The 25,721-nt window shown below is 39.7% G+C and overlaps 1 protein-coding gene and 1 long non-coding RNA gene across 8 annotated transcripts in view; both read left to right on the top strand.

Moving 5' to 3' along the window:
- Window positions 1–15,790, top strand: part of RMND1 (required for meiotic nuclear division 1 homolog) — a 34,530-nt gene extending 18,740 nt beyond the window's left edge. For all 7 annotated transcript variants that reach the window (XM_027551852.1, XM_027551853.1, XM_027551858.1 and 4 more), the window contains 7 exons: window positions 957–1,057; window positions 3,136–3,242; window positions 4,177–4,241; window positions 4,972–5,048; window positions 7,401–7,521; window positions 14,947–15,063; window positions 15,551–15,790. In XM_027551852.1, coding sequence (XP_027407653.1) covers window positions 957–1,057; window positions 3,136–3,242; window positions 4,177–4,241; window positions 4,972–5,048; window positions 7,401–7,521; window positions 14,947–15,063; window positions 15,551–15,592 — 630 coding nt within the window. In that variant the 3' untranslated portion in view covers window positions 15,593–15,790. The remainder of the gene's footprint in view (window positions 1–956; window positions 1,058–3,135; window positions 3,243–4,176; window positions 4,242–4,971; window positions 5,049–7,400; window positions 7,522–14,946; window positions 15,064–15,550) is intronic.
- Window positions 15,791–16,869: 1,079 nt separating this feature from the next.
- Window positions 16,870–20,840, top strand: LOC113898582. The gene is made up of 2 exons (XR_003512683.1): window positions 16,870–16,917; window positions 17,247–20,840. It is a non-coding gene; the product is annotated as an uncharacterized LOC113898582 (long non-coding RNA).
- The last annotated feature ends 4,881 nt before the right edge of the window (window positions 20,841–25,721 follow it).

Here is a 25,721-nt window from a genome sequence, read left to right as displayed (position 1 = left end):
ACACATAGAGGGTGGGAAGAGAGAGACTGAGGAGTGGTTTCCTGGAGAAAGAAATATAGGCCATCAATAGATGTAAGAAAAATGTAACCCAAATTGGCTATTTGAAGTTGCAAAGATGTAAAAGGCTGACAATACTCAGTAATTTTTTAAGAATGCTTTCATAAATCTTTGGATTCTAAAATTGGAAATCCCGCCTGCCACAAGTAAAAAGAGACAGATTCCACATGCTGCAACTATCGATCTTGCGTGCCACAGTGAAGAGTGAACATCCTGCGTGTCACCGTTACAAGCGTGTGTCTTTTGATCTAACAAATCCTGAAGAAGTATTTCCACAGGCCCTGAAGATACTTGCATCAGGCTGGTGCCTGTGACATTGTGTTAGTGGAGAGGAGAAAAAAGTCCCCCATGAATGGACATTTAGAATGGTTAAATCAGTTGTGGTTCCTCCGTTAAGGAGAACAGCATTGAAAATGTTTGTATGTACAGTACCATCCCATTTATATAAAAAGCAAACTAAACATACATATATTTACATGTAGGGGGACGTCTGGAAGGATATGCACCGAGTTTAATCATGATTACCTTCGGGGATTAGGAATGCAGGAGAATAGAGAGATTATCACTTTCTATTACTGTGTTGTTTAGATTTTTACAGGTGTTTTACTTAAACATTTTGTGTGTGTGACAGTTTAAAGAAAACAAGCCGTAATGTTGCCGTGTTTCCTCTGGGCTGTGGGAGATGGGTTGTTTCTGTTTTCCTCTTTAAGGGCCCCTGTGTTTTCCAAATGTAACAACAAATGGATGTATCCTTCCAGTTAGTTTAGCCTCACCATGAGTTTGCTTTTTCCTTAAAACCTGAAGAACAAAACAAACATCATTAAATGTAATTTTTAAAATGTTACAACCATCACTGAGGGGGTCAAGATAATTTGAGGTTAATCTTCCTTTTCTTCTAGATGAAGCATGTGATGCAAGTTCTAGAAAAACATGAAATTCAGCCCTATGAAATTGCGTTGGTTCACTGGGAAAATGAAGAGCTTAACTACACAAAAACAGAGTAAGCACCTTTTTATCAAATTTATGAAACAGGCACTTGAAATAACTAGGGAAAGCAGTAGAGAAGGTCAAGTCTTTATGAATTTGGAGACAAATTTTGAGGAAAAAAGTTATTAATACAAACAGAAAACCAAAGCAATTAATATTAGTGGACAGACAATTTTTTAACTTCTCAGGCTACCCATAAACTAAAACAAGTAGATAGTATAACCCCAAAATAATGTTTCCTAAATAGCCGAAATCAGTAAAAAGTAGTGTGCCTTTGTCAGAATGAACCTGTCAAATTATTCTAGTAGCTTTTTTTTCTTATGTAAATTCTTTTTGCTTTTTTCCTATTGATTTTGAGTATAAAAAGTATTTAGTATAATGAGGGGATGCTCTAAGGGAACCACTCACAGGAATGGAGGTGCCTGTAAGAAGTGGGGGCCTGCTGTACCTGCTCAGGTCAAAGGTATGGGGAGACAGCATCCTGGCTGATTTTCCTGTCCCAGCAAGGGTGCAAAAATGAGGAGAGATGTTAGGGTGGAGAGAGCAGGCAGTGGGAACAGGATTAAAAGGTCTTTATTCTCAAGGAGGTCCCTACCTAGTGGAATGTGAGAGTTGGGGGAAAAGTCTTGGTGCTGAGCAAGGAAGCAACGCAATCAGAGCTTTAGGGAAATTTGGAAGAGACAGCAGCTATAGAAAGAGTAGATGGGCTAAGAGCAAGTGCTAATTGCCAGCGATGAGCTTTCCTGTATCATTTTATCTGACATAGTCACCGGGATTGTGGCAAACCAGCTTTCAGGTGAGATTCAGAGACGCTGGGCACCTGACTCATGAGTGAGGACCCAGGCCCACGGTGGGTGCAGAAGACAGCGATGGTGTGAGCCGGGGACATGACAGATGAGGAGCCAGTAGAATTGTTGCTCATTTTATTCATTATTAAGCCCATGGCCTTGTGGTCACGTTTCCCATCAGTTCCCCTCCCATAGTCTGCCTCCAGACTGCACTGTGACTTACTAGGCATTGTCCCCCACCCACCTGTAGGTGTGCACACACGCACACCCATCTCACAGTCTCTAGAGATTCAAGTGCTTGGCTCTGGATCCTGGAGTCAGATTTGGTTTCATCAAGAGACCATCCTTGCCTCCACCAGTGCGGTGGGTGTGTGAGTCCTTTCTGTGACCCAGCTGCCTACTGTCTCACTCTGTGTGGGCCGAGCTCCTTCATAAAGCATCTCATCAGCTCTGCCCTCTGTCTCATGTCTTCTGTTTTTCCCCCACCTAAGGCTTTTGGAGTGGATTCTGCCTCCTCTCTCCCTCCTCATCCAGCTCTCTTTGTCTTTCTGGTCGCTCATCTCTCGCGAAGGTTTAGCCTGTCCTTTTCCTCTTTGCTTGTGATGCTTATATCCCCAAATTCCCTTCCTTCCCTACTTCCCCAGTCATTCCAGAATTGTCTACATATGCATCTTAATTTTTCATAACTGCCCAGTTTCCCTCCACATCCCTACCGCATTAGCATCATTTTAGATTATACTGTGTATAGTTAGACATTCAGCATTTATTCACTTAGCAAGTTATTGTAACCATTTTCCCTTTTCTACTAAATATCCTTTCAAAACATGCGTGTTTACTTTTGTGCCGAATTCCTATAGATGAACTGTTCTTGCACACTTAGTTTCTTTCCTGATTTCTTACTATTAAACATTTGACCATAAAAAGTTTTCTGTACACAGATCTTTCTTTGCATCTTTCACTATTTCCTTAGGATAAATTTCTAGAAGTGGAATTACTTGGATCATAGGGTATGAGAACATTTGTGAGACTCTTGATACAAGTTGCCAAAATGACCTCTAGAAAGATTATAAGGTGACTTTTTTATAAAAAGTTTTCTGTACACAGATCTTTCTTTGCATCTTTCACTATTTCCTTAGTATAAATTCCTAGAAGTGGAATTACTTGGATCATAGGGTATGAGAACATTTGTGAGACTCTTGATACAAGTTGCCAAAATGACCTCTAGAAAGATTATAAGGTGACTTTTTTAGAAGAGAGAAAGTACTTTTCAAGATTTAGAAAAGGCTTTTTCTTTTTTCCTTAGGGGGCAGTCAAAACTTCACAGAGGGGAAATCCGGTTAAATTCAGAGCTGGATTTAGATGATGTCATTCTAGAGAAATTTGCTTTCTCGAATGCCCTTTGCCTCTCAGGTAAGTTACTGCTACTTAATCAGAGAAGGTATCACATAGTGTTCATTTCATCCAGGAAGTTAAAAGATTTAGTAGACTTTGTCATGTTTTCACAGAGTACTTCAGCAAGACCTTATAATTCCTATTTCTTTTTTTATTCCAAAAGAATATATATATAGAGAGAGAGTATAAAATACAGTATCCATGCTACAGTTATATGTTCCTTATTAGTTGTATTGATAAAGCTTACCTGTCCAAAAATACTTTTATATTATTGTTGTTGCTGTTGTTATCATCACTCCCTTTGTCCTCTCCACTTCTGTCTGAGATTGCTGGTCTTAGGCTGTCTCTAATCCAGGCAGAGAAAGCTCAGTCTTGTGTGACTGGTCACAGGCCTCTTTGTAGAAAAGTACACCCTGGTTTTTCACAATAATGGGACAGAGGGTCACAGTGGCTCTCAGTTTTTCTGTAAAGATCCATACACCTGTATGAAACTGCAGAGGTTCTCCAAGAAAGGTTCCTGCCACCAGTCTATACCAGGCTGCTCGTGCATACCAGCCAGGAGGCTTTGGGACTTCTGAGCTATACCCGCTGCCCGGAGGAGCGGAAGGGAAGGCCAGGAGAGTCTGGTTCCTGCCCCAGCTAAAGAGCCACCCTTCATTCCAGGGCGTAGCTCATCCTCTGGGCTTCTGAGATGCAGTATGAGAAAATCAGAGATTTTACCCAGTGTAGCTTTGATCTGCCATCAGAGCTTGGAAACTGACTCACTTTCTTCTAGCTCTTTCTACGTAGTGCCCTCTTTTGTAATATAATACGTAACTTCTAAAATGTCAGTTTCATATTTTTGGCCATCTGCTTCTTAAACTATTGTTAAATGGCAGTGAAGGTACTATGCAGTTTTGCATTTTGTAGAAATGTGATGATAAATGTTCAATTGTTAATCTTTTTTCTCTAGTGAAACTTGCTATCTGGGAAGCATCACTGGATAAATTTGTTGAATCTATTCAGTCGATTCCAGAGGTAATTATACCAATTTTATGCTTGTTTTCAAGGATTGAGTTCTATTGGGGAAAAATACAAATTTCACACTATAATGATGAATTTAGAAGTACAACAGACCAGTAATGAATGGTAAGAAAGCTACACTGAATTTAAGCAGGAAAAAAAAAATCCAGTTACATATAAAATTATAAAGAAACCTTTTAAAACTTAAAATTCAAATTTTGTGTGTTTATTAGTTGCTCAGTCATGTCCGACTCTTTGTGACTCCATGGACTTGTTGCCCACCAGGCTCCTCTATCTGAGGATTTTTTCAGGCAGGAACCAACCCAGGAATCGAACCTGTGTCTCCTGCATTAGCAGGCAGATTCATCACTGAGCCATCTGGGAAGCCAAAATTCAAAATAGCTTTCATTTATGGTATACTTTTAATGTAACTGAATTGAAATGAAATGTTTCCTGTCAAGGAAATTGTGACCACTTTTCTCGATTAAAGAAACAAATGTTTTGACAAGTTATGAGAAAAGTAGCAGCATGAAAAATGCGTCTATAGTTATACCAGAATTTCAAATTACATATGTTAAAAATCATGCCTGCTGTAATTAACTTTGTTTTTACATGGAGGAATAGTCATACTTGGGAAAAGAGCCCCTGGTTTTTCAGTAAGAGATTAGGAATGTACATCACAGAACATGCTAGTGAGAAGGGACACGTGTGTATGTATGTATGTATTTCTCCCCCTCCCAAATAGGCTTTAAAAGCTGGGAAGAAAGTGAAACTATCTCATGAAGAAGTTATGCAGAAAATGGGTGAACTCTTTGCCCTAAGGTAAAATTTTCTCTGTAAGTGATATACTTCATATATTCATATATTTAACAATCAGCAGAAAATATCCCTGTACAGTAAAGAGCAAGCATTTGTACCTTAATGGGAATTGCAGCTGTTTTTATTTCATTCGTTATAAGCATGAACAACTCTGACCCATTAGAAGCAGCTGGGCTGTGTTAGGACTTTACTGGAAGAAATTCTGCCTGTGCAAGAGAAACCACAATTAATCTATAATAAACCCCCATCGGAGAGCATGGTAGGTGTTCTCTGGAGGTGGAAAGACACATTCTAGAATTTGAACAATGGGAATTCTCAGTACAAGTCTGTCAGTGCATCATAACTCTGAATAGACCTAATTGCTACAGAAAAGTGATGTATCATCTTTCGCTGACTCTGAGACACCATAAGATGCCATAGGAAAGTGAAAATGCTACCAGCTAGCATATGAGACAATGCTTTTTTAATCACAATTTTAATTTTGCACTTCCTGAACTAGCTCTTTTAGACTTACTTAGATGTAGATTTATCACATTTTATGTATTCCCAGGCATACATAAAAAGGAAAACATGAGGGAAGTAAGTTGTCTAAAGCAATGACAGCTGAGTCCCAACTGCCACCTGTAAGACATCATCACTTTTAAAGATGCCTCCGTTTTCAGAGATGTTAAAAATGGGAAGAACAGTGTCTTAAAACTGATGAAATACAATAGTGCATCATTTAAAATTAAGTTAAATTAAAAAGCCTTCAGTTTATTCTTGTAGTTTCCCTAGGATTTATGGAGTGAAACATCCTGAATTTTGGTGTTTTTCTCACCAGGCAGCATTCTCGGTGCTTCAGCTGTTCCGTGTGTGGGATGAGTGACTGGGGTTTGTCAGTAGTGTCCCTACGGGTTGCTGTTCCACGTTTTCCTTAGATATTAAAACTTGGCCTGGTGAGGAGAAGGGGGCCAGCGTTCCATCACCCATGCCTTTCTCACAGCTCAGGGACCCTAACTCAGGACACCAACAAAAATAAAAACCCCTATGTCAGGAGCATCCTGCAGCCCATCTAAAGCCTCGAGCTCGCTAAGAAGTGGGATACAGAGACTTCTCTCTCCTCTGCTCTTAATGATGCGAGCAGAATTCCATATAGTGAGTTACTATATCAAAACTCAGAAATTAGGACTAAATATGTTTAGGTTTGTGAATAGTTTCTATAGGGCCTTACTGTTCTTATCCTAAGTTTTCTTCTTTTCACAGTAAGAGTGCTTATGTGTTATTCAAAGGAATATGGTGAGTCTATGAAAAGATATAGTAGAAATGTGGCAGGTTATATCGGGTGAGAAATAAGTCATAAATTACAGATGTGGTACGATCCCACTCGTAGACAAACAGCATAAATATTCATATGCATCTTGATGTGTATACATACTACCAGACATGTAGGTGTGTGTGCACATGTGTGTGCAAAGAAGCAGATCCTGAAGGACAACAGCAGACTGTTGGCAGGGCCTAAAGGAGTTGAGTTGTGGTGTTAGGGTAAAGGGCCTAACAGTGTTTTCTGAGTTCTTCTCCAGGGTTTTTCTTTTTTATAGTGAAAAACTATTTATGTGTTACTTCTACAATGTAAATTTTCTTTTAAAAACAAGCTCAGGCTTCATTTGTAAAAGGGTAGAAATAGAGAATTTGCTTATCCAGTGTTTGATCAAACACTGGAAGGATACTGAGGAAACCAGTAGTCATGTGAATACCTATCCACACACACCCATGCGTGCATGTGTAACAAACTTGAATGAGAAAAGAAGCTTCAGATTTTTTTACATTGGGTTTTCTTTTATCTGCTTCATAACTGTCAGTGTAAATATTGAATTAATTTGGGTGCAGATTTTGAAATTTTTTTGTTTACATGTTTCTCAGAAGTATTAAAAGAATCAGCATTCAAAACTGTTTTTATAAAACACCATACAAATAAACATATTTACAAAACAGAAATAAATTCACAGACATAGAAAACAAACTTGTGGTTACCAGTGGGGATGGGGGAGATAAATTAGGAGTTTGGGATTAACATATGCACGCTGCTGTATATAAAATAGGTAAACAACAAGCTCCTACTGTGTAGCATAGGAACTGTACTCAATATCTTGTAATAACCTATCATGGAAAAGAACTGAAAGAGAATATATAGAGAGAGAGACAGATATACGTATCTGTGTGTGTATAACTGAATCGCTTTGCTGTACTCTTGAAACTAACAACATTGTAAATTAACTACAATCAATGAATAAATATCTCCAAAAAAGAAAGAAAATAGAGACCATGATTTTTTAATTCAAGATACAAATTAAAAGTTATGATTTTCCTTTTTTTAAGACACCGTATAAACTTGAGTTCAGACTTCTTGATCACTCCTGATTTCTACTGGGACAGAGAAAATCTGGAAGAACTTTATGATAAAACTTGTCGGTTCCTCAGCATTACTCGTAGAGTTAAGGTATGTATTTTGCACTTCTACTGAGAGAGGAAGACACGACGTCACCTCTAAGTTGTATGACAGTGTGAAGAGAATTTTTTAATTAAGTAAACTGCTTTGGAGAAATGTCTCTTGACTTCTGGACAGATCTCTAGATTTCCCGCTCTCGTTCTGTGTACAGTTTTCAGCTTTCACGTCAAAGGATATTCTGAATTTTACTCCAGAGGCTCAGTAAGATTGGTGAGAGTCTGGAGGCCTAGTAGTCCAGTAGATTTCTCATCAAGTTTCAAGCAAGAGTTCGTAAGGTCCAGAACTTCACTGGCAACAGTGAGAATAAGAATGAAACTTTTAAAAGAATCCTTTAAGACAGATGAAGTGGTCGGTATGGGGAGGCCAGGGAGAGAGAAGAGTAAGGATGACTGGTGTTTGCTGTGGGCAACAGGTAGAAAGATGGCAGACACAGAAAGGTTGGGGGGAGGAGGAGGAGCCACGTTTGAGATATGTGGAGAGCACAGTAGCAAGAGAACAGCCAGTTAGACCTGTCACAAGAGCGTTTAGAAGCATGGGAGCAAAGTTGAGGAGAGAGGCAGCTGATGGAATGATGGACGTGGGTGGAGGTGGTCATGACGGAGGTGAGCCCCACGGCGGGAGAGGGTAGAAAACACACCGGATGTTGGTATCGTGTGCGTGCATGGTCCTGCGACATTTGATCACGTGTAGATCCAGGTGACCACAAGGTCTGGGTACAGGTCTGTCCTGTGACCACAGAGATCTGCCTTGCCTCCTTATAGTAACACCACCATCTCTCCCCCACCGTCCCTAACCCTGGGCAGTGACTAATCTATTCCCCAGCTCTGTAATTTTGTCATTTTGGGATTGTTATATAAATAGAACTGTACCGTGTGTCTTTTAAAATGGGCTTTTTTCAATGAGTATAACACCCTTGAGATCCCTCCAAGTCATTGTCTGTATCAACCCCTGCCTTCCTATGAGCTACCTAGACATTTGGAGGGGGTTCCATTTTGATTCATCTGTATCATTTTTTAGTATGTCTCTCTGCATAGGTATTTGGTGGTTGCTCTAGGTAATCCATTATGCATACCTTTATCACAAGCCACTCTTTTCGACATTTTGCCAGATTAAATCCTGTAAGGAAACTGTACATGTATATCCCTCTACTCTCCACTCTGAGAACTTCATCAATGTTTTAGTTTTTGCTTCGACCATCAGCATAATTCAGAAGACTCAAGAGGAGAAGGAAATTCTCTCATATTTACCCATATTTTATTCTTTCCTTTGTTCTTTTTTTTTCTTCAATGATGTTCTAAGATTTCTTTTTCTGTTGTTTGCTTTCTATTCCAAGAACATTCTTTAGCCATTCTTGCAGGGTAAGTCTGCAAATATCTAGACTTCCCCTTCATTCCTGAAGGATCTTTTTTCCCTGGTTGAAGGATTCCAAGTGACAATTCTTTTAACACCTAAAAATTACTGTCCCACTTTCTTCTGGCCTTCATGGTTTGAGAAATCTGCTGTATCTCTGATAATCTCAGATTTTTAGTTATACTCCAGTGAGTCTTTGAGGCTCTCTTCTCTTTTTTTCTAATCTTTTCAGCAAATGGTGCTAGAACAATGGGATAGCCGTATGTTAAAAAAAAAATGAGCCCTAGTCTTGTCTTTACACCATTTCTAAATGAATTAGAGTCCTTTAAATATAAAAGGTAAAATTATAAAAGCTCAGAAAGAAAATATAGGGGAAAAAGGCCTCATGACCTTGGGGAAGGCAAAGATCTGTTAGGACCAAAAAAAAAAAAAAAAAAATCATGAACCTTACAGAAAGAATTTGATAAGTTGAACTTCATCAAAACTAAAACTACTGGTCTTTGAAAGACACTCTTTAGAATATGAAAGGGCAGGGACTTCCCTGGTGGTCCAGTGGCTAAGACTCCATGCTGCCCATGCAGGGGGTCTGGGTTGGATCCCTGGTCAAGGAACTCGATTCCACATGCTACAACTAGAGTCTGCATGCTGCAGCTGAAAATCCCTCTTGCCTCAGTGAAGACTGATAATCCCGCATGCCCCAGCTAAGTCCGGGTGCAGCCATATAAATAAACATTTTTTTAATTAAAAAGTAAAATAATATGAAAAGGTAGATCACAAATATATTGAGAATATTTCCTCCCACAGGTTGGAAGGAAATATTCTCCATATATAACCTGACAAAAGACTTGTCCAGAATTCTTTTCGCTTGAAAAGACAACTCGGGTTTTTAAATGGGCAAAAAGATTTGAACTGACATCTCACAAAATATGTGAGTGTTCAAATGAACGTGAGAAGATGCTCAATGTTATTGTCCGTCAGGGAAGTGCAGATGAAACGTACAGTGCGCTGTCACCATACGTGCGGTAGAGTGACTAAAATTAAAAGGACTGCCAACCCCACGTCAGGAGGGATGTGGAGCAAATGGAAGTTTCATACGTGACTTGTGACAATGTACATTGGTACAACCGCTCTCCAGAACAGCCTGGCATTTCCTCAGAAATTTAACTGTGTTAACTGTATGATCCAGTGATTCGATCCTGAGTATTTATTCACAAGAAATGAAAACATATATGCTCACATTGATTTGTACCTGCATCTTCATAGCAGCTTTAGTCATAATAGCCAAAAACTGAAAACAATGAAATGGCCACTAATAGGTGAATGGATAAAGAAACTGCGGGATAGCCATGCAGTGGAATACCACTCAGCAGTAAAAAGCAATTACCGATGCATGCAACAGCATGGATGAATATCAGGATCATTATGCTGAGTGAGAAAAATCTAGACACAACAGAATACATGCTACTATATTTATAGGAAATTCTAGAAGGACCAACCTGTAGTTACAGAAAATAGATTAGTGGTTCCCTGGAGCCGTAGATTTCAAAGGGGCACAGGGGTTTGGGGTGATGGGAATGTCACTTCAGTACTTCCGTGGTTATATATCTGTCAGAAGTCTTCAAACTGTATATGCTTAGAATGGAGACAAGGGCACTTTATTGTATGTAAATTATGCCTCAAGGAAAATTTGGAAATAAAGCCTCTTTTGAGAAGTCTTTAATGACAAAAGCATCAACTTTGCTGAGCAGTGGTACTTACTGGGGACGAATTTGAAAGTGCTCAAGAGTTACAGCTCTTAGATGTCTCCCCTTGTCCTCTTGGAATGAAGATGTTTGGTGGAACCCTGACTGTTGGGATGAAGTGTACAGATTATTGCCACCAAGCAAATGTAGACCTTTTCTGATAAGCAGCCTGTAGTGCTGAGTTGGGTCAGTAACAGTTGCTGAGCAATAACGAAGATAAACCAGCTGCGTGGCTAGTGTGAACTCAGACATCCTACTCCCAGCCCTTCATTCTGTTTCCTTTCTCAAATCTTGGCATCCTTTGATATTGATGCCTGCAGTGTCCTTTGCATGTCCCTCGTGGGCAGGAGTACAGGAAAAGAGCCTAGGATCACAGTCACTAACAATGAAGGTGGTTTGAGCAGGAAGCATCCTGCGTGTGGGGCTCAGAGGAGGAGAAGCAGAAAGACAGGAATGTCTTTTAGGAACTTGGGATGAACACTACATTCAACATGAAAGTCACAGCTGAAGATGAGAAATGTCAACACAGGATCAATCAATCATGAATGTAGATGTGAAGTGATGAATCAGCTAGCTGGAAGAAGATCACAGAGCCAAGTAGGAAGGGGAACCCTGGGGAAAGTGCCTCTGCGTCTTCACCAAGCAGCCGGAGTGGATATCCTAAGAGGGCACCAGGGCTCACCAGGGACGGTGCTCCTCTGAGTGGCTAGGCTTCCTCCATGCCCACTGTAGGGAAGCCAGCTCTGCAGTCCAGGAGCAGGTGGGCAGGGTCCCCTAAGTCCCACTACTGGAAGAGTCCTGGAACATGTCCATTCTGTGGTATTTTTAAGAAAAAAAAATTTATGTGAGCTCTATGCAGCTATAATGCTGATTTCTGAATCCTTAACCAAGTACCCAGGAGAATGTATGCATTGCACTTAATCAGTGCTATAAACAAGTGGAAAATAATTCGGGTAGTGTCCTGAAGAATAAAAATAAAAATATGTTTAAATTTGGCACCACCTGCCTCTCTGCTTCTGCAGTACTTTGTTCGCATTCCTTGGGGGCTTCCCTGGTGGCTCAGACAGTAAATAATCTGCCTGCAATGAGGGAGACCCAGGTTCGATCCCTGGGTCGGGAAGATCCCCTGGAGAAGGGAATAGCAACCCACTCCAGTGTTCTTGCCTGGAGAATCCCGTGGACAAAAGAGCCTGGAGGGGTACAGTCATTGGGGTTGCAGAGTTGGACATGACTGAGCGACTAACACACTTTCTTGGGGGCAGCAGTTCACACACCAGGTCATATAGGTTTGGTTCCTGGTAAGAACCCCCTTCCCACCTTCCCAGTGTAGTTTCTCGAGGCAAGGAGAGAGCACATCCTAGTGTGTCTGCCTCTTCTTACAAGGATGTTAATTTAAACTCCATCTAAACTTAATCACGTCCCTTGGACTGCAAGGAGATCCAACCAGTCCATTCTAAAGGAGATCAGTCCTGGGTGTTCTTTGGAAGGAATGATGCTAAAGCTGAAACTCCAGTACTTTGGCCATCTCATGCGAAGAGTTGACTCATTGGAAAAGATTCTGATGCTGGGAGGGATTGGGGGCAAGAGGAGAAGGGGACGACAGAGGATGAGATGGCTGGATGGCATCACCGACTCAATGGACGTGAGTTTGAGTGAACTCCGGGAGTTGGTGATGGACAGGGAGGCCTGGCGTGCTGCGATTCATGGGGTCGCTGAAAGTTGGACACGACTGAGCGACTGAACTGAACTGAAACTTAATCACCACCCCCAAAGACCTCATCTCTGGATACCATCACATTGGAGGTTAGGGCTTCAGCATGAATTTGAGGGCACAAACCATTCTACCCATATTACCAGTGGTCCCCGGAAGTCCACTTTAATTTTTCTTTAGAAGCTAAAGGACTTGCCTAGAGGTCCAGTGGTTAAGACTGAGCTTCCTCTGCAGGGGGCACAGGTTTGATTCCTGGTCGGGGAGCTAAGATCCTACATGTTGCAGGGCAGGTAAGCCCACACAGTACAGCAACTGTGGAGTTGAGCCTGTGTTCTGGCAACAAGAGAAGGCTATGTGCACGCTGAAACTGAAACAAGTCTGAGCGCTGCCACAAAGACCTAGTGTGGTCAAAATGAAAACAGTTAATGCTACTTTCAAAAAAACTGTAGTTTGAGAAATGCTAAATTTAAGACCCAAGAAGGAAACCAATAAGATGGTGTTTTATAGACAGAAATTCGGGCAGTGCAGTTTAAAAGGGAAGCATTGTGTTTACAAATAGGTTTTGAAATGTTTGCCAAAATTTTGGTGATATCTTTAATAAAGATGTTTGTCTCTAACATCCAAAGAAATAAATAACAGTAAAGCAAGAAATTCGGGCAGAGGAGAAATTGGGATTAACCATTTATATTTGAGACTTATCAAAAAAGTTTTTCTTAAATCAGTCTTTCTTAAAATGTGGGATACATACACTTGTATAAGAGATGAACTTAGGTAACATATGGACCCTGAAATAACATGTAAGCATGGAAGCAAGTAACACTTGTGTCCCATGTTGAAGAGAAACACTCTAGTTTGGCTTTCATGGCTCTTGACTGGCCCTCTGATGTGTAAGCTCACACTTCCCAAGCATCAGGCCCAACTTTGTGCAGCCAACACCATTTCACATCATGCAGATTTTCCGTTTTTTTGGCAATGATAGTTTCCTTCTGAAATAAACAGAATTTCTAAGTCTTTGACTTGAATGCAGTTGGCTAATGTGTATCACAGAAGCAGTGATGATGGGATGGAAACGACCCAAGTCCAGGAGACATCTGGGCACGATCATGCAGAGTGCAGAGCTGGAAGGCAGGAGGGACAAGATCAGGACTCTGGGAACTGTCATCCACATTCAAGGGGAGGTCCGAGAAGTCTCAGAAAAGAAGGATGTCGGAGGCAGAATTTGGTCCCTAGAGGAGAAAAGCCAAAAGGAAGCATGTTTCCAGGTGTTGTCAAACACTTGAGTTAATTGAGGTCTTGTAATCTAACCAAGAAAGGGTGTTGAAGTTACTCATGAGACATGTGAAAGTTTCAGGGGAGTTGAGGTAATATCTACAACTTCTAAGGGCTAAATTGGGTGCTGAGGAAGTGGAGGAAGAAAATGTCTTTAGTCAGAGTTGAAGGAAAATAGAAGAGGGTTGGGTCAGCATTTTGAAAAGAGAAGCAAGCTTAAGGCTGAGCATATTTATAGACCAAGATCAGGCCGCCAGTAACAATAGGAAGAGGAAGGAGGCGGCACCGTTCTAAACATTTATACAAAGTGGCAACTGCGGGGTGCCCAGGGAGTCTGGAGGAGTGGGCAAGCGTGTTACCAGTGTGGCTCCAGGTGTTCCCTGTCAGTGCTGTCGCGTCCTCTTCTTTGTGACCCCATGGACTGTAGCTCACCAGGCTTCTTTCCATGGAATTTTGCAGGCAAGAATACTGGAGTGGGTTGCCATTTCCTACTCTGGGGTTCGCTCTCACGGTTTAATGTTCTTTGCAAAATCGTGGTAAATATGGTGCACTAGCACATTTCAGTCAACCCAGACATGGATCTGTGATTTGTCTCGAATTTCCACCGACCATACCTGCACTCTCGGCATACGTACCTCAGAAATTATCAAGTGGAATCCAAAAACTATTTTTTAAAATTTGTCTTCCAGGCTCTGTAATTTCCAAAGGAAAGTGAGATAGATTAAGGAAGTATACCTTGTCATCGGTCACATTGAAGGCTTTAATCCAAGAGTCTGTTTTCTATGACCCTCAACCAGCCTGTAGGATATCAGAAGGCAGAACCTAGAGCGTCTGCAGTTAAGCGTTAAGAGCAGTGCCATCTAGCGGTGATGTGTAGCAGGTCAAGTTTTGCGTTCGGGAATTTTTGACAGTGGGACTTAGTTTTCATATTGTAGATGGTAATCATTGTTTTTGCCATCTTCAGGCCATACTAAAAGAATCCTATTTCAAGTTTTCTTTTATTAACTGCTTAAAATTTACCAAGGGCAGTGATGAAAAACTAGGACTCAAAAACTTTTAGATCTTCCATCAAAAATCTTCCAAATATAAGAGGAGCTTTGGTATGCCAACTATTTTTTGCAGTCACATCTGTGCATTACAAAATTTTTTGTCCCGGTGGATTCACAGAAAGGAGACAGGTAGCACTGGCAGGTTGCCTTTGGAGAGAGCTGAGGAGCCAGAATTGAAGGGATGATTTCTCACCGCATACCTATTTGAAACTCGGAAATTTGAAGCAGGCAACTGTTATCTTCAGTGAGTTCGTTTAAATACACAGGGTACTTGCTGAGATTTTTACTGTTGCAGGTCATGAATGAAAAGCTTCAGCACTGCATGGAGCTAACAGATCTGATGCGGAATCACCTGACGGAGAAGAGGGCACTCCGCCTGGAATGGATGATAGTCATCCTTATTACCATAGAGGTAAGTTAAAACTTTCTTGAAAGCAACTTGACAGAAGATAACAGGAAAGAACATGACTTTGTCCTAAATACTTAAGTCTGTTTGCAGATGAGGCAAGTTGCAAGTGACTGTGGTAATATTTTAAAAATGCATTAAAGTATTATTTTTGGAAAAGTTCCACATTTTATCTGGCTGTGCTGCGTGGCCTGTGGGACCTTAGTTCCCTGCCCAGGGACTGAAAACGGGCCACGGCAGTGAAAGTACCAAATTGTAACCACTGGATCGCCAGGAAATGCCCTCATTCTGAGATGGCACGTAAGAGTTCTCACTGTAAATGTGTAACCTACAGCCCACAGCAGGTGCTTGTGCCTCAGAGGTGCAGCTTGCCCAGTGGGGGAGACAGAGTTGTTCTTATTCCAGGAGCATTTTTCATTAATCACAATCAGAAAAGTCATCTTAAGTCTGTACCAACCAGTGATTTGTCGTAATACTTCTTTTTATTTGTAAGGTACTGTTTGAACTGGGACGAGTATTTTTTCTGATTAAGTGATGACCAAAGGAAAAGTATCGTTGCAAGAGATACTCGAGTTCTACAATCAAACATTAAGTATTCACCTGCTGAGATATCTTTTAATAGGTTATTTTTTTTTTTTAAATCAAGGAATTGTTACAATGATCTCAGTTTCTAGTATTGCTGCTTGAATAAAAACTATGAAGAACCCAGCATCTGGGTCTATAACACTGATAATTTGAAAGGATTTTCATTTTATGTATTTTAAAGAGCTTTGGATAATCTTGGTAAATTTGGGCATTGCTCCTAACCTACCCCAAGGAGTCCCAATCTTGGCCCTAAGAAAACATAACAAAAACTCCAGTTCGGAAATACAGAAGATAGGCTTTAATGGCAGAAATTAACTTTCCATCCTGTTTTTATGTGGCATAATGAGTCTGCTCACTGGCACTTTCCTTTTATTAATCCATACTTTCCATCCTTTCACTACCAAGTTAGTCAAAATATCCTTCCCACAGAGGAACTTTTTCTCACTCTTTAGGGGAATTTAAAATACCAGGTACAAAGATTTTAATATTTATATGCTATCTTGAACTGATAAAGTCCTTTTTATCTTCAGCTTATGTTTATGCATATTCCCGCCTGCCCTACTACCCTCTCCATCACATGAATTTAATGTTTTTTTTCATGTTATATACATATCCAGAGTATTACTATTCTAAATTGGGACACTGTCACTTTACTGCCAACTGCTACACAGTATGCAAGAGAATACACATGTATCTGACCCTCACTGATGAGTAATGTATTTGCTGGAATAGTGTAGAGTTGCCTATCCTGGTATGTCTCAGGGCACTGCAGGTATCAGTCTTGAGTACCACTAAGTGCCTATGCCAGGGGTACCCAAGGACTTTCCAAGCAACATGGGCATAGACAGTTCAAGAACTGCTTTCTAGATCAAGTTCCACACACAAGTACATATACCTCTAAGCAGTTTATTGAGCCTGCTCTCCATTTTCCCATCTCACAGTGTACAGAAAGCATCTCACCCCTCTTCATTTTAGTTTGATCCACTATATTTTAAAATCTTTATGTATATTTAACCTGCATTTAAGGACTTCCCTAGTGGCTCAGCAGTAAAGAATCCGCCTGTGATGCCGGAGACGTGGGTTTGATCCTGGGTCAGGAAAGATCCCCTAAATAAGGAGATGGCAACCCACTCCAGTATTCTTGCCTGGGAAATGCCATGGACAGAGGAGCCTGATGGGCTACAGTCCATGGTGTTGCAGGAGTCTGGACAGGACTTAGTGATTAAACCACCATCATCAACCTGCATTTAAAAATTCTTTAGAAAGCCAAACAAGGTGTTTTGTTTTTTTTTTTTGGATTCCAGCTTTTTTATTTATTCCCCTTTTAACAAAGTAGAAGAAATAATACAGGATTAAAACTGCAAAAGTAGTTAATTGGTAGAACACACATTCACACAAAAAATCTGGATAGGAAGACAAGCTTATATACAATGAGGAAACACAAGTAAATGATGGTAGTTTGTAGGTTGTATACGAAACATTTAATAAGTCAAACATGCTACACGGTGCCACTGTTTACAGCAATATTGAAGGGGAGAAAATAACACTAATTTAGGGACTGATATACCACAAGGTCCAGGTTTCACAGCATCAGTGCAAACAAGGTGTTTTTGAAAAAACATTGATTGGGTTATCTCTATACTCTTTATTGTTTCAATCGAAATGCAAAATACTAAAATGGTTTGTTTCAAATGTTAAGTCTTATAAGAGATTCATTTCCATTTCAATGTAACCATAGAGACAGACAGACAACTGGGAGGCAAAGAGAGAATGTAGAAACTGTTTATGATTGCCCTATGTCATTTTTTTACACATAAACCGTGATTACACTGGAAAAAAAAAAAAAAAAAACCAAACAAGGACAATTTGAAATACTGGTCAACAGAACTTTCTTTAATGGAAACCATGTTATCCATCCCTCCATCCCCCATTAAGAGGACACTTTCAATAAAAACTTTCCCTTAAGCATCCATGTGTACAATTTGGGTCAACTGTGTAATAAAATTTTAGTTAACAAAGAGAGCACAAACATTTATTGCATTATGGCCATGGCAAATTAAAATTTAACACTTCAGTTTATACACAGTTACAAAAAACGAGATAACAAAACCTTCAAACATAAAAATTTATTAGGATAACGTTTTGTGGGGGAAATATAACACAAATACAGTCTTTCAAGAAAAAGGAACATTTAATCACTTACTTCTGTTTAAATGGATCATGATGGACATCATTATGGTATTAAATTCCACTGAAACATTAAAGATTGATGTGTTATAATCTATATTTTTATTATATGACTTATAATAGTATTTTTTAAATATCAATATTCATGTCAGAAATTATATCTTTTCAAGTATTTAAATTTATGATAAAAGCTTCAACCTAAGTTATTAGGAAAGTTTTTAAATTATTTTAGGTTTAATACAAGCAAAATAGTTTTTGAAGATCACAGCTTCTCTCAGAACAAAATGTCCATGAGATTATACTAGAATATTGAGAGCCTAAAAAAATATTGATAATATTCATCAGTGGCTCCGGAAGCACTCCTCAAAAATGGCACCAAATTTCTGTCACAGAAGCTCAGTGGTTAAGACTCACCTGGGTCTGAGTCCTCAGGCCACACCACCTAGCAGCAGCATCATGCTGGGCGAGTCACAGAGCCTGTCTGGGCCTCTCTCACTTGTAAAATGGGTGTAACAGTAGCGCTACCTCACAGGGCTGCTGTGAGGGTTAACGGAGTTAACCAACCTCAAGCTATGAGAGTTAACTGTTAGTACATCTGGGTAAAAACCCACATAAGATCCTGAGATTAAATGAAGACTGACTCAGAGCCCCAGCATCCCCCTCGGAACCCCGGTTAAGGAACATGTGCGAAGCTTGAAGTGCATGCTGCATCCACATAAAGTGCTTCATTTAAATACAAAGCAGTGTCTCCACTGTCTAAAATAGACTGTCTCTTCAATGCAAGCCCAAAAAGACCTTTTAAACTCTACACATCTTACATATACCAGGTGGTATTATTTCTAAATTTTTAACAAAAATCAACCATATTCATTTCTAAATTTTTTACAAATATCAACCATATTCATTTTAATTTTATTTTAAATTCATATTTATTTTTAATAAATTTATTTTTAATGGTTGTCTACCCCTTAAGAGCAGTTTTCCCAAATAGGGTCCTCAGGCTTTCACGATGAGTGATTCCTGTGTTCCGCAATCAGAACCAGGTTGCTGCTGGGAAATTTTTTTTTTTTTTTTTTACAACTCCAAGGAAGAAATCCTTAGGCTCACTCAACTCAGAGCCACTAAGTTAGAGCCTAGTTATTAATTTCTACTCAGGTTTATAGATAGATTTTAAGTAACCGAGTCTCAGAAGACTTGATTCTCCAATCCAACCCATTTTCTCATGCAATCTCCTGCCTTTATCAAGTGTGTGTGTGTGAGAGAGAGGTGTGCTAGGAGAAGGTGGTTAAAGATGAGAAATAGAGGGAGGTTTTATGAATACTTCCAATCCAAATCTGTTTTTACTTTTTGGCTCCCTCCATTGCTTCTGAATTGCCATTTTTTAAGGAACAGATAAGGTCACTATTCCAAACTCTTTCCTCAGCAGAGCTTTCCTCCCCAGGCTTAACAGAACTTTTCAAAGGCCACATTTTTACTCCTTTTGCACAATTTGAAACATTTCCTTAAAACAGATTTAAACATTCCTTAAAAACAAAATGTTTCAACATCCCCTTATAACAACAGGCTGGAAAGCATGGGTGCAAGCCTGTACAGCTTACAAAGCTAGTCATTCTTGCACAAATTCACCCAGTACTTATTCCAAAGTTATGACATGCAACTCTGGACTCCCATATCCAGTGATAAAACATTAAGGGCCCTACTTCCATTTCCATGAAGGCAGCAGGTAACAACTAAGCAATCTGCTTGACCTATGAAGACATCTATAGAAGAGATGGTACGAAAAGCTAAGAAAGGGGAACACAATAGCTACGTCAACTGAAGAACTTCAAATTTTACTTCAGATTTAGACCTCACTATGTGAACTGAAAAACTCCAAACACAAGACTGTGGGTTAAGTATAAAATTTGACTTTTAATTTAGCTTCTATACATGAGACTTGCAAATCTGCTTGTCATCAGTTTTTTAAAACACCACTAACAGAAAAGTTCAGACCTGGGACTCCCTGGTGGTCCTCCCGCACAGGTCTGACCCCCAGTGGGGAAGCCAAGAAGACCCCACATACCTGCGGTGGGGTGTAACACGTTATCAAATACCTGATGCCTCACTAATGAAATCTGAGCTGTAAACCCCAAATTTTCTTCATGTGGCCCTTTGAGATCCTGTGTTCCCTGGCCCTGGGGGATTCTGGGAGGCAGCCAGGCTTTCAGCCTTAAGCTGGGGAAGGCCTGGGCAAAGCAGCCAGCTGTTACCTACCTTCACACCACATTTTGTAAATTAATGATGTTTTAACAGCCACTTTTTCTCAAATTAGGACTGTGCTACAACTCTACCGATCTTTAAAAAAAACTTCCCCTAACCAACCAGCTTCATAAACAAGATGATACACATACAGTTGTCACCAACTGGGGGAGCAGTTTTTCCCTATAAATTTCATCATTTACTTCACTTTCAAACATAAAAACTCCAGTCACACAACAATTCTATAAGCAAAAATTCAGACTTGCATTTTTTTGTTTTTTTAAAAGAAACATTTCAAAACCAACATCTTTAAAAATCAGTTGTACTATTAATATGTTACAACTTTTTATGACTCACACAGCTGGCTGAAATCAGTCTCAAAAGACTACATGATTCCATTTATATAACATACTAGAAGTGATGAAGGAGAAATCAGTGCTGCCAGGGAGGAGTGAGAATGGAGGTTAGCATGTAAAAGGACTGACTGGGGGGGTTTCTAAAGAGAGAGAACTGCCCTGTATCCTGAGTGGGTTTACACAAATGTAGACAAACTTCACAGACCTGTACACCAAAGGGGGGGGGGGTTACCTTTACTGTAAGATAACTCATTTTTTTCAAATCAGTGATTATTTTAAAACTTATTAACGGTCCTATCACTTACTAAGGCATTGTGTGAAGTCCCCTTACACACGTATTTTTACACTCACACAACCCTGTATTATCATCCCTATTTTAACAGAACAAACTGAAGCTCAGACATTAAATGCATAAGACATCAAAGGCCAGGCAGCGTAAGGGACAGAGTATGATTCCAACCCAGATCTGACTCCAAAGTCTAAATATTCTTAACCACAGTAACGTATACTCCCTTCTGTCTATTCGTAAACACCTATCACTGTCTCTCCCAATGTCAGGCAGCTATTAAGGTTTCTCCTATAAACGTGCAGATGAACAAAACATGACTCTGTAGCAGCACTGTCCAACGGAACTTTCTGTGACAAGTGTTCAGTAATATCTGTGTGGTCCAATATGGCAGCCTCTGTCCCCATGTGACTACTGAAGCGCACGTGGTATGGTGACCTTAACCTACACGGCCACATTTAGCTAGGAGCTATTGAAACGGACAGCAAAGTTCTAGAGAAGTAATTTACCAAGAGCAGGCATGCTCTTGGTAAGAAGCAACTTATCAAAATATGATGCCAACTTGCCAACCATAAAACAATTCAGGCAGATGTATACTGAAGAATGCACAACCCTGTACACCTCATAAAACCCTATCTTCTCTTTGAAACATCCACTCACCCTTTAAGATTCAGTTTCAACACCAGCTTCACCGCGCCAGCAGAGCACCCTGCACCTTGTGTATTAAGTATATGATTGTATTCTCCCCACTGAACTGTGGGTATCTCAAGAACAGAGCCGGCGATTGACATATACACCAGCCGTATGTGCCACCTATATCCAAAAGCTTTCTACATTTTTCATTCAGTTCTGGTGGGAGAAATTATCACTGTGGGTCGCTTCAACTACAAAGTCAGTTCTGTAGGTACTTGAGCACCAGCAGTATGTATGAAAGGAAGTCCCTGTAAGAATCCTACAGTGTGACGGGGGATACGACACATAGGTAAACAGACACCAAGAAGAGTAATTACAGGGGTATGCACAATCAGTGCTTTAGGGCAGAATTGAAGGGTCAGATGCCCTGGTTATAAACTGGAAAGCGGTCTAAGAAGAAAAAAGCCACTATCCAATTCTGTAAGAGCAAAAGTGTTAAGATGATTTACTATATCCCCATGTATTAGAAAAGCCTAATGGATTAAAAAAAAAAATTCAATGCAGGCCTTGGTAATTTCTCCTGGCTTCACTCACACTAGCAACGTCAGGTCCTCACCCAACTCCTATACCAGTAAGCCAAAACCAGTCTTAGAACAAAGCACTCTAGGTCAAAAGTTTCCATGAAAACGTCACAGCAGAAAAACACAATACAGTCTTCTTTACATGCACACCCTGATTATCCTTTAGTTTTAATGTTGTCTTTTAGGTCCTGGAAATGTGCTAACTGGAAGTTACCAAGCACAGTCTCACAGTCAGTAATACAAGAGATAACAGTAAAGTAGTTCAAATTCATTTAGTAAATTTTCTGTTTCCTCTAAAATCAGCTGGGATGGGGGTACTGGTATGAGGAGCCTGCAAATCCATAAAGACATCAAGCATTATTCAGAGGCCAAATAAATTGAAAATATAACCACAATCGCATATAAGGGTTCAAGCTGGAAAACTAGAGAACACAAGTTCTACACTATAAACTCTTTAGGCAAGATTTTTTTTTTTAAAGGCAGCCAATTTTCTCACCTCTATCAACACAGATTATTGTTTTCTCATGACAAAAGTAAGAGAAAATCTGTTTAGTTTTCCTAGATTGAATGGAGTTGACTAATTGCTTGAGACTCTTTCCTCAAATTTTAAGAGCGAGGAAGGAGCGAGACTAGATGCCCTCAGAGAAAACCCTGCCTTTGTTACTTACAGACCGACTTCAGCAGGAACTCGGGTTCATCCTGATCCATCCATAAACAGGAGAAATACAGAAATGTGGTAATTATTAAAATGTCATAAATTCTGTGATACTCTTCCCTTTGGCTGTGGGCTGGACCAAGTGACCTGATTTTAACTAACAGCCTGTGGCAGGGTTGATGTGGTTTCCTCCTTACTCTTGCTTGGGTCCCTGGCTCCGGGGGAAGCCAACCACCACCCTGTCGACAGGACACTCAAGCAGCCCAACACAGAACTGAGAACTACCAAGCACTAACCGGCTCGAGTGTGAGCCACCTCAGAAGCAGATCCTCAGTTAACACCCTGACATTAAAAAAAAACCAAACACACCTCATCAAAGACCCTGACCCAGAACTACCTAAACTACTCTACTCTCAGATTCCTGACACACAACAATTCGGAGATAAACAAATATTTACTATTTTAAACCACTAAGATTTGGGGTAATCTGTAACAGAAACTAATACTAAAAACTAAAATATTAGTGTTTTTCAAACTGTGCACCCTGATCCATTTGTGATTTATGAAATCAATTTAAAGCACCATAATCTGCTATTTTTTACAAAAAAATCTAAAAGAAAAAGCAGGAGAATATATACTCAAAATAACAAGTACTATTTCCTAAAAACTGTTTCTTTACAAATATGTGTATTGTTGTTATTTAGTCGCTAAGTCATGCCCAACTCTTTGCAACCCTATGGACTGTGGTGTGCCAGGCTCCTCGGTCCATGGGGTGGGTTGCCATTTCCTTCTCCAGTGGATCTTACCAACCCAGGGATTGACCAGTGGTCTCCTGCATTGGCAGGCAGATTCTTTACCATTGAGCCACCTGGGAAACCCATTATGTGTATACCAGGTAGCACTTAACAAAATGTATTTCTTAGACCGACAACCGAAAAAGTTTGAAACCCACGTGCCTACAATAATAGATTTTAAACAACAACAAAAAAATTCCTAAAGTATAGGGAATCCTTGAAGAAATATAGTCTCAATAACAACCAACTATAAAATAAGCATTTTCTATAAACGTTTTAACAAAAATAAAATAGGAGACACTCAAAATACATCTTTTCTGACTGATATGTTAAGCCTGTAAACACAGAAGGTGTGGTATCTACCCTAGCCTTATAAATCTAGCACGTAAAAAAGTATATTGTTTTTCTAATTTAAGAGATTACCCATAGGACATCCTTCAAAAAAGTGTGCAATAAAAAAGCTTTGGGATCTATCCACATGTACTACTTCCTCTTAATATTACTTTCATCCTCAGTGTTAAAGGAAAATCTATCTTCAACTTGAGTGCACACAAATTTTTGCCCCACCCCCTGAAAAAAAAAAAAGTGAAATACAGTACTATTAAATTGCTCTCTGCCCACTGTCTCACTGGAACTATTCTCTTCAGAACACAATCAAGTGTATTATTTCTCTGGTTGCACCTCAGTATAACATATACCAAAACTTTTAGCAACACAAGAATATGCAGAATATTTATGCATAACTTCTGATGAATCCATTCAGATTATTTTCTTGCACTGTGATTTTCTTTGAGGTAAAGTGTGAAATTATTTTTGAAACCCTAATTAGCCAAATTTATTTTCAAAATGCAAAATTCAGTACACAAAGTAAACAGATGACTTATTTAACTCAGGGCATTTGTGGCTCTCCCACAACCAGACTGACAGCTTCCCAGACCTAATCCTGACATACACTACACTAACCCTTCTCTGCAAGAACTGTTTGCTCCCCCACCTTTGCATTTGAGTCCATCTAAATGTTTCTGCTTCAACCAGTTGCAGAAAACAAATATAATCTGTATATTTTCCTTTTAATGCTAACACTTGATGATGATGACTAAAAAATAATTGGCATATTTGGCAAAATCCAAGTACCTATGATTATGCCTTCAAAGAACTAGCAACAAAGCAGTCCACTTCTAAGTCAAGAGCAGCATCTTTGAAAGACAAGACTAGGATGCTCCTGACAGCACCTTCTCTAGGAAAAAGATTCAGAGTAAGCCCTGAATTTATTTCTATACAACCATATAGAGTAATACTGGGAAACTATCTGTTGATCTTGAGAATAAGCTTTATTACTCTGACTGAAGGTCAAATACCTGAGACACATTGGCAAGTTTCTGCCCAATGGCTTCATCTGAAACTTTAGCATTAATTTTGTCCAGTTTTTCCTTTTTCTTAAATCAGTTCACTCTCCCTGTGAGCACTCATCAGACCATAAATTTGAAAGTTCAGTCTTAGAGTATTAAGAAACCAAGATCAAAATCACTTTAGTTTCCAAATGAGATGAAACAGATTTCAACTGCAGAGCCTATCCCAGGAACCCCACATGCCAGTCTAACGGCCAACTTTTGATGTTTAAGTGATAGTGCACCATAAATACTTACACCAGGGTCAGAATTCAGTTTTGCAAGGCAGACATTTAGCCACTCACCGAGTCATTTATCTAGCTGATCAAAGAATGAGAAAGGTCAAGGCAGGTATGTACTAAATCTATTACTCACTTTTGGACCACTGAAGTTATCCAGCTATGTATCGTCTTCAAGAAAGAAGAAATTAGTCATCAGTAGCACCAGGTACAACCCAGTTACCAAATGACACTCAGCACGGACATTTCTGTATGTTAAATCAATTCTGCATTAAGATAGTAAGCCTGCCTGAAGTGTTTTGTGAACAGGGTGCTGTGTAGGTCTCGCTACATAAAATAAACCAAAATGGGCTCCACATCAAATCAAGGAGCTTATAATCAGGAAAGCATGCTTTAAAACCAAAAAGAAGCCTAGGGAACTGCCGCCTCCATTTCCAAACAGATTAAGCCATAGTCTTAAGTCTTCAAACTCCTAGACATGTAAAAGAATTCATTAAATGCATTCCTCAAAGGACAACATCATACTTCTACAGATACAAATAAAATTCTAGCAAAATGGCAATGACGCAAATCTTAAAATGTTAAAAATCACCATCAAACAATATTAAATTCCATGCCTGTCTAGTTGCCATGTTTCAGGAACTCCCTGTTAAAAAGATTTCAGGACCTCTAATAAATTTGACAGAATGGCCAATTCTAGAATCCACTCTAACAGTATCTCA

This window comes from Bos indicus x Bos taurus, chromosome 9 (genome assembly GCF_003369695.1).
Source record: "Bos indicus x Bos taurus breed Angus x Brahman F1 hybrid chromosome 9, Bos_hybrid_MaternalHap_v2.0, whole genome shotgun sequence".
Lineage (NCBI taxonomy): Eukaryota > Metazoa > Chordata > Mammalia > Artiodactyla > Bovidae > Bos > Bos indicus x Bos taurus.
Note: the sequence above shows the minus strand (reverse complement) of the source record. Positions and strands in the feature narration are given on the sequence as shown.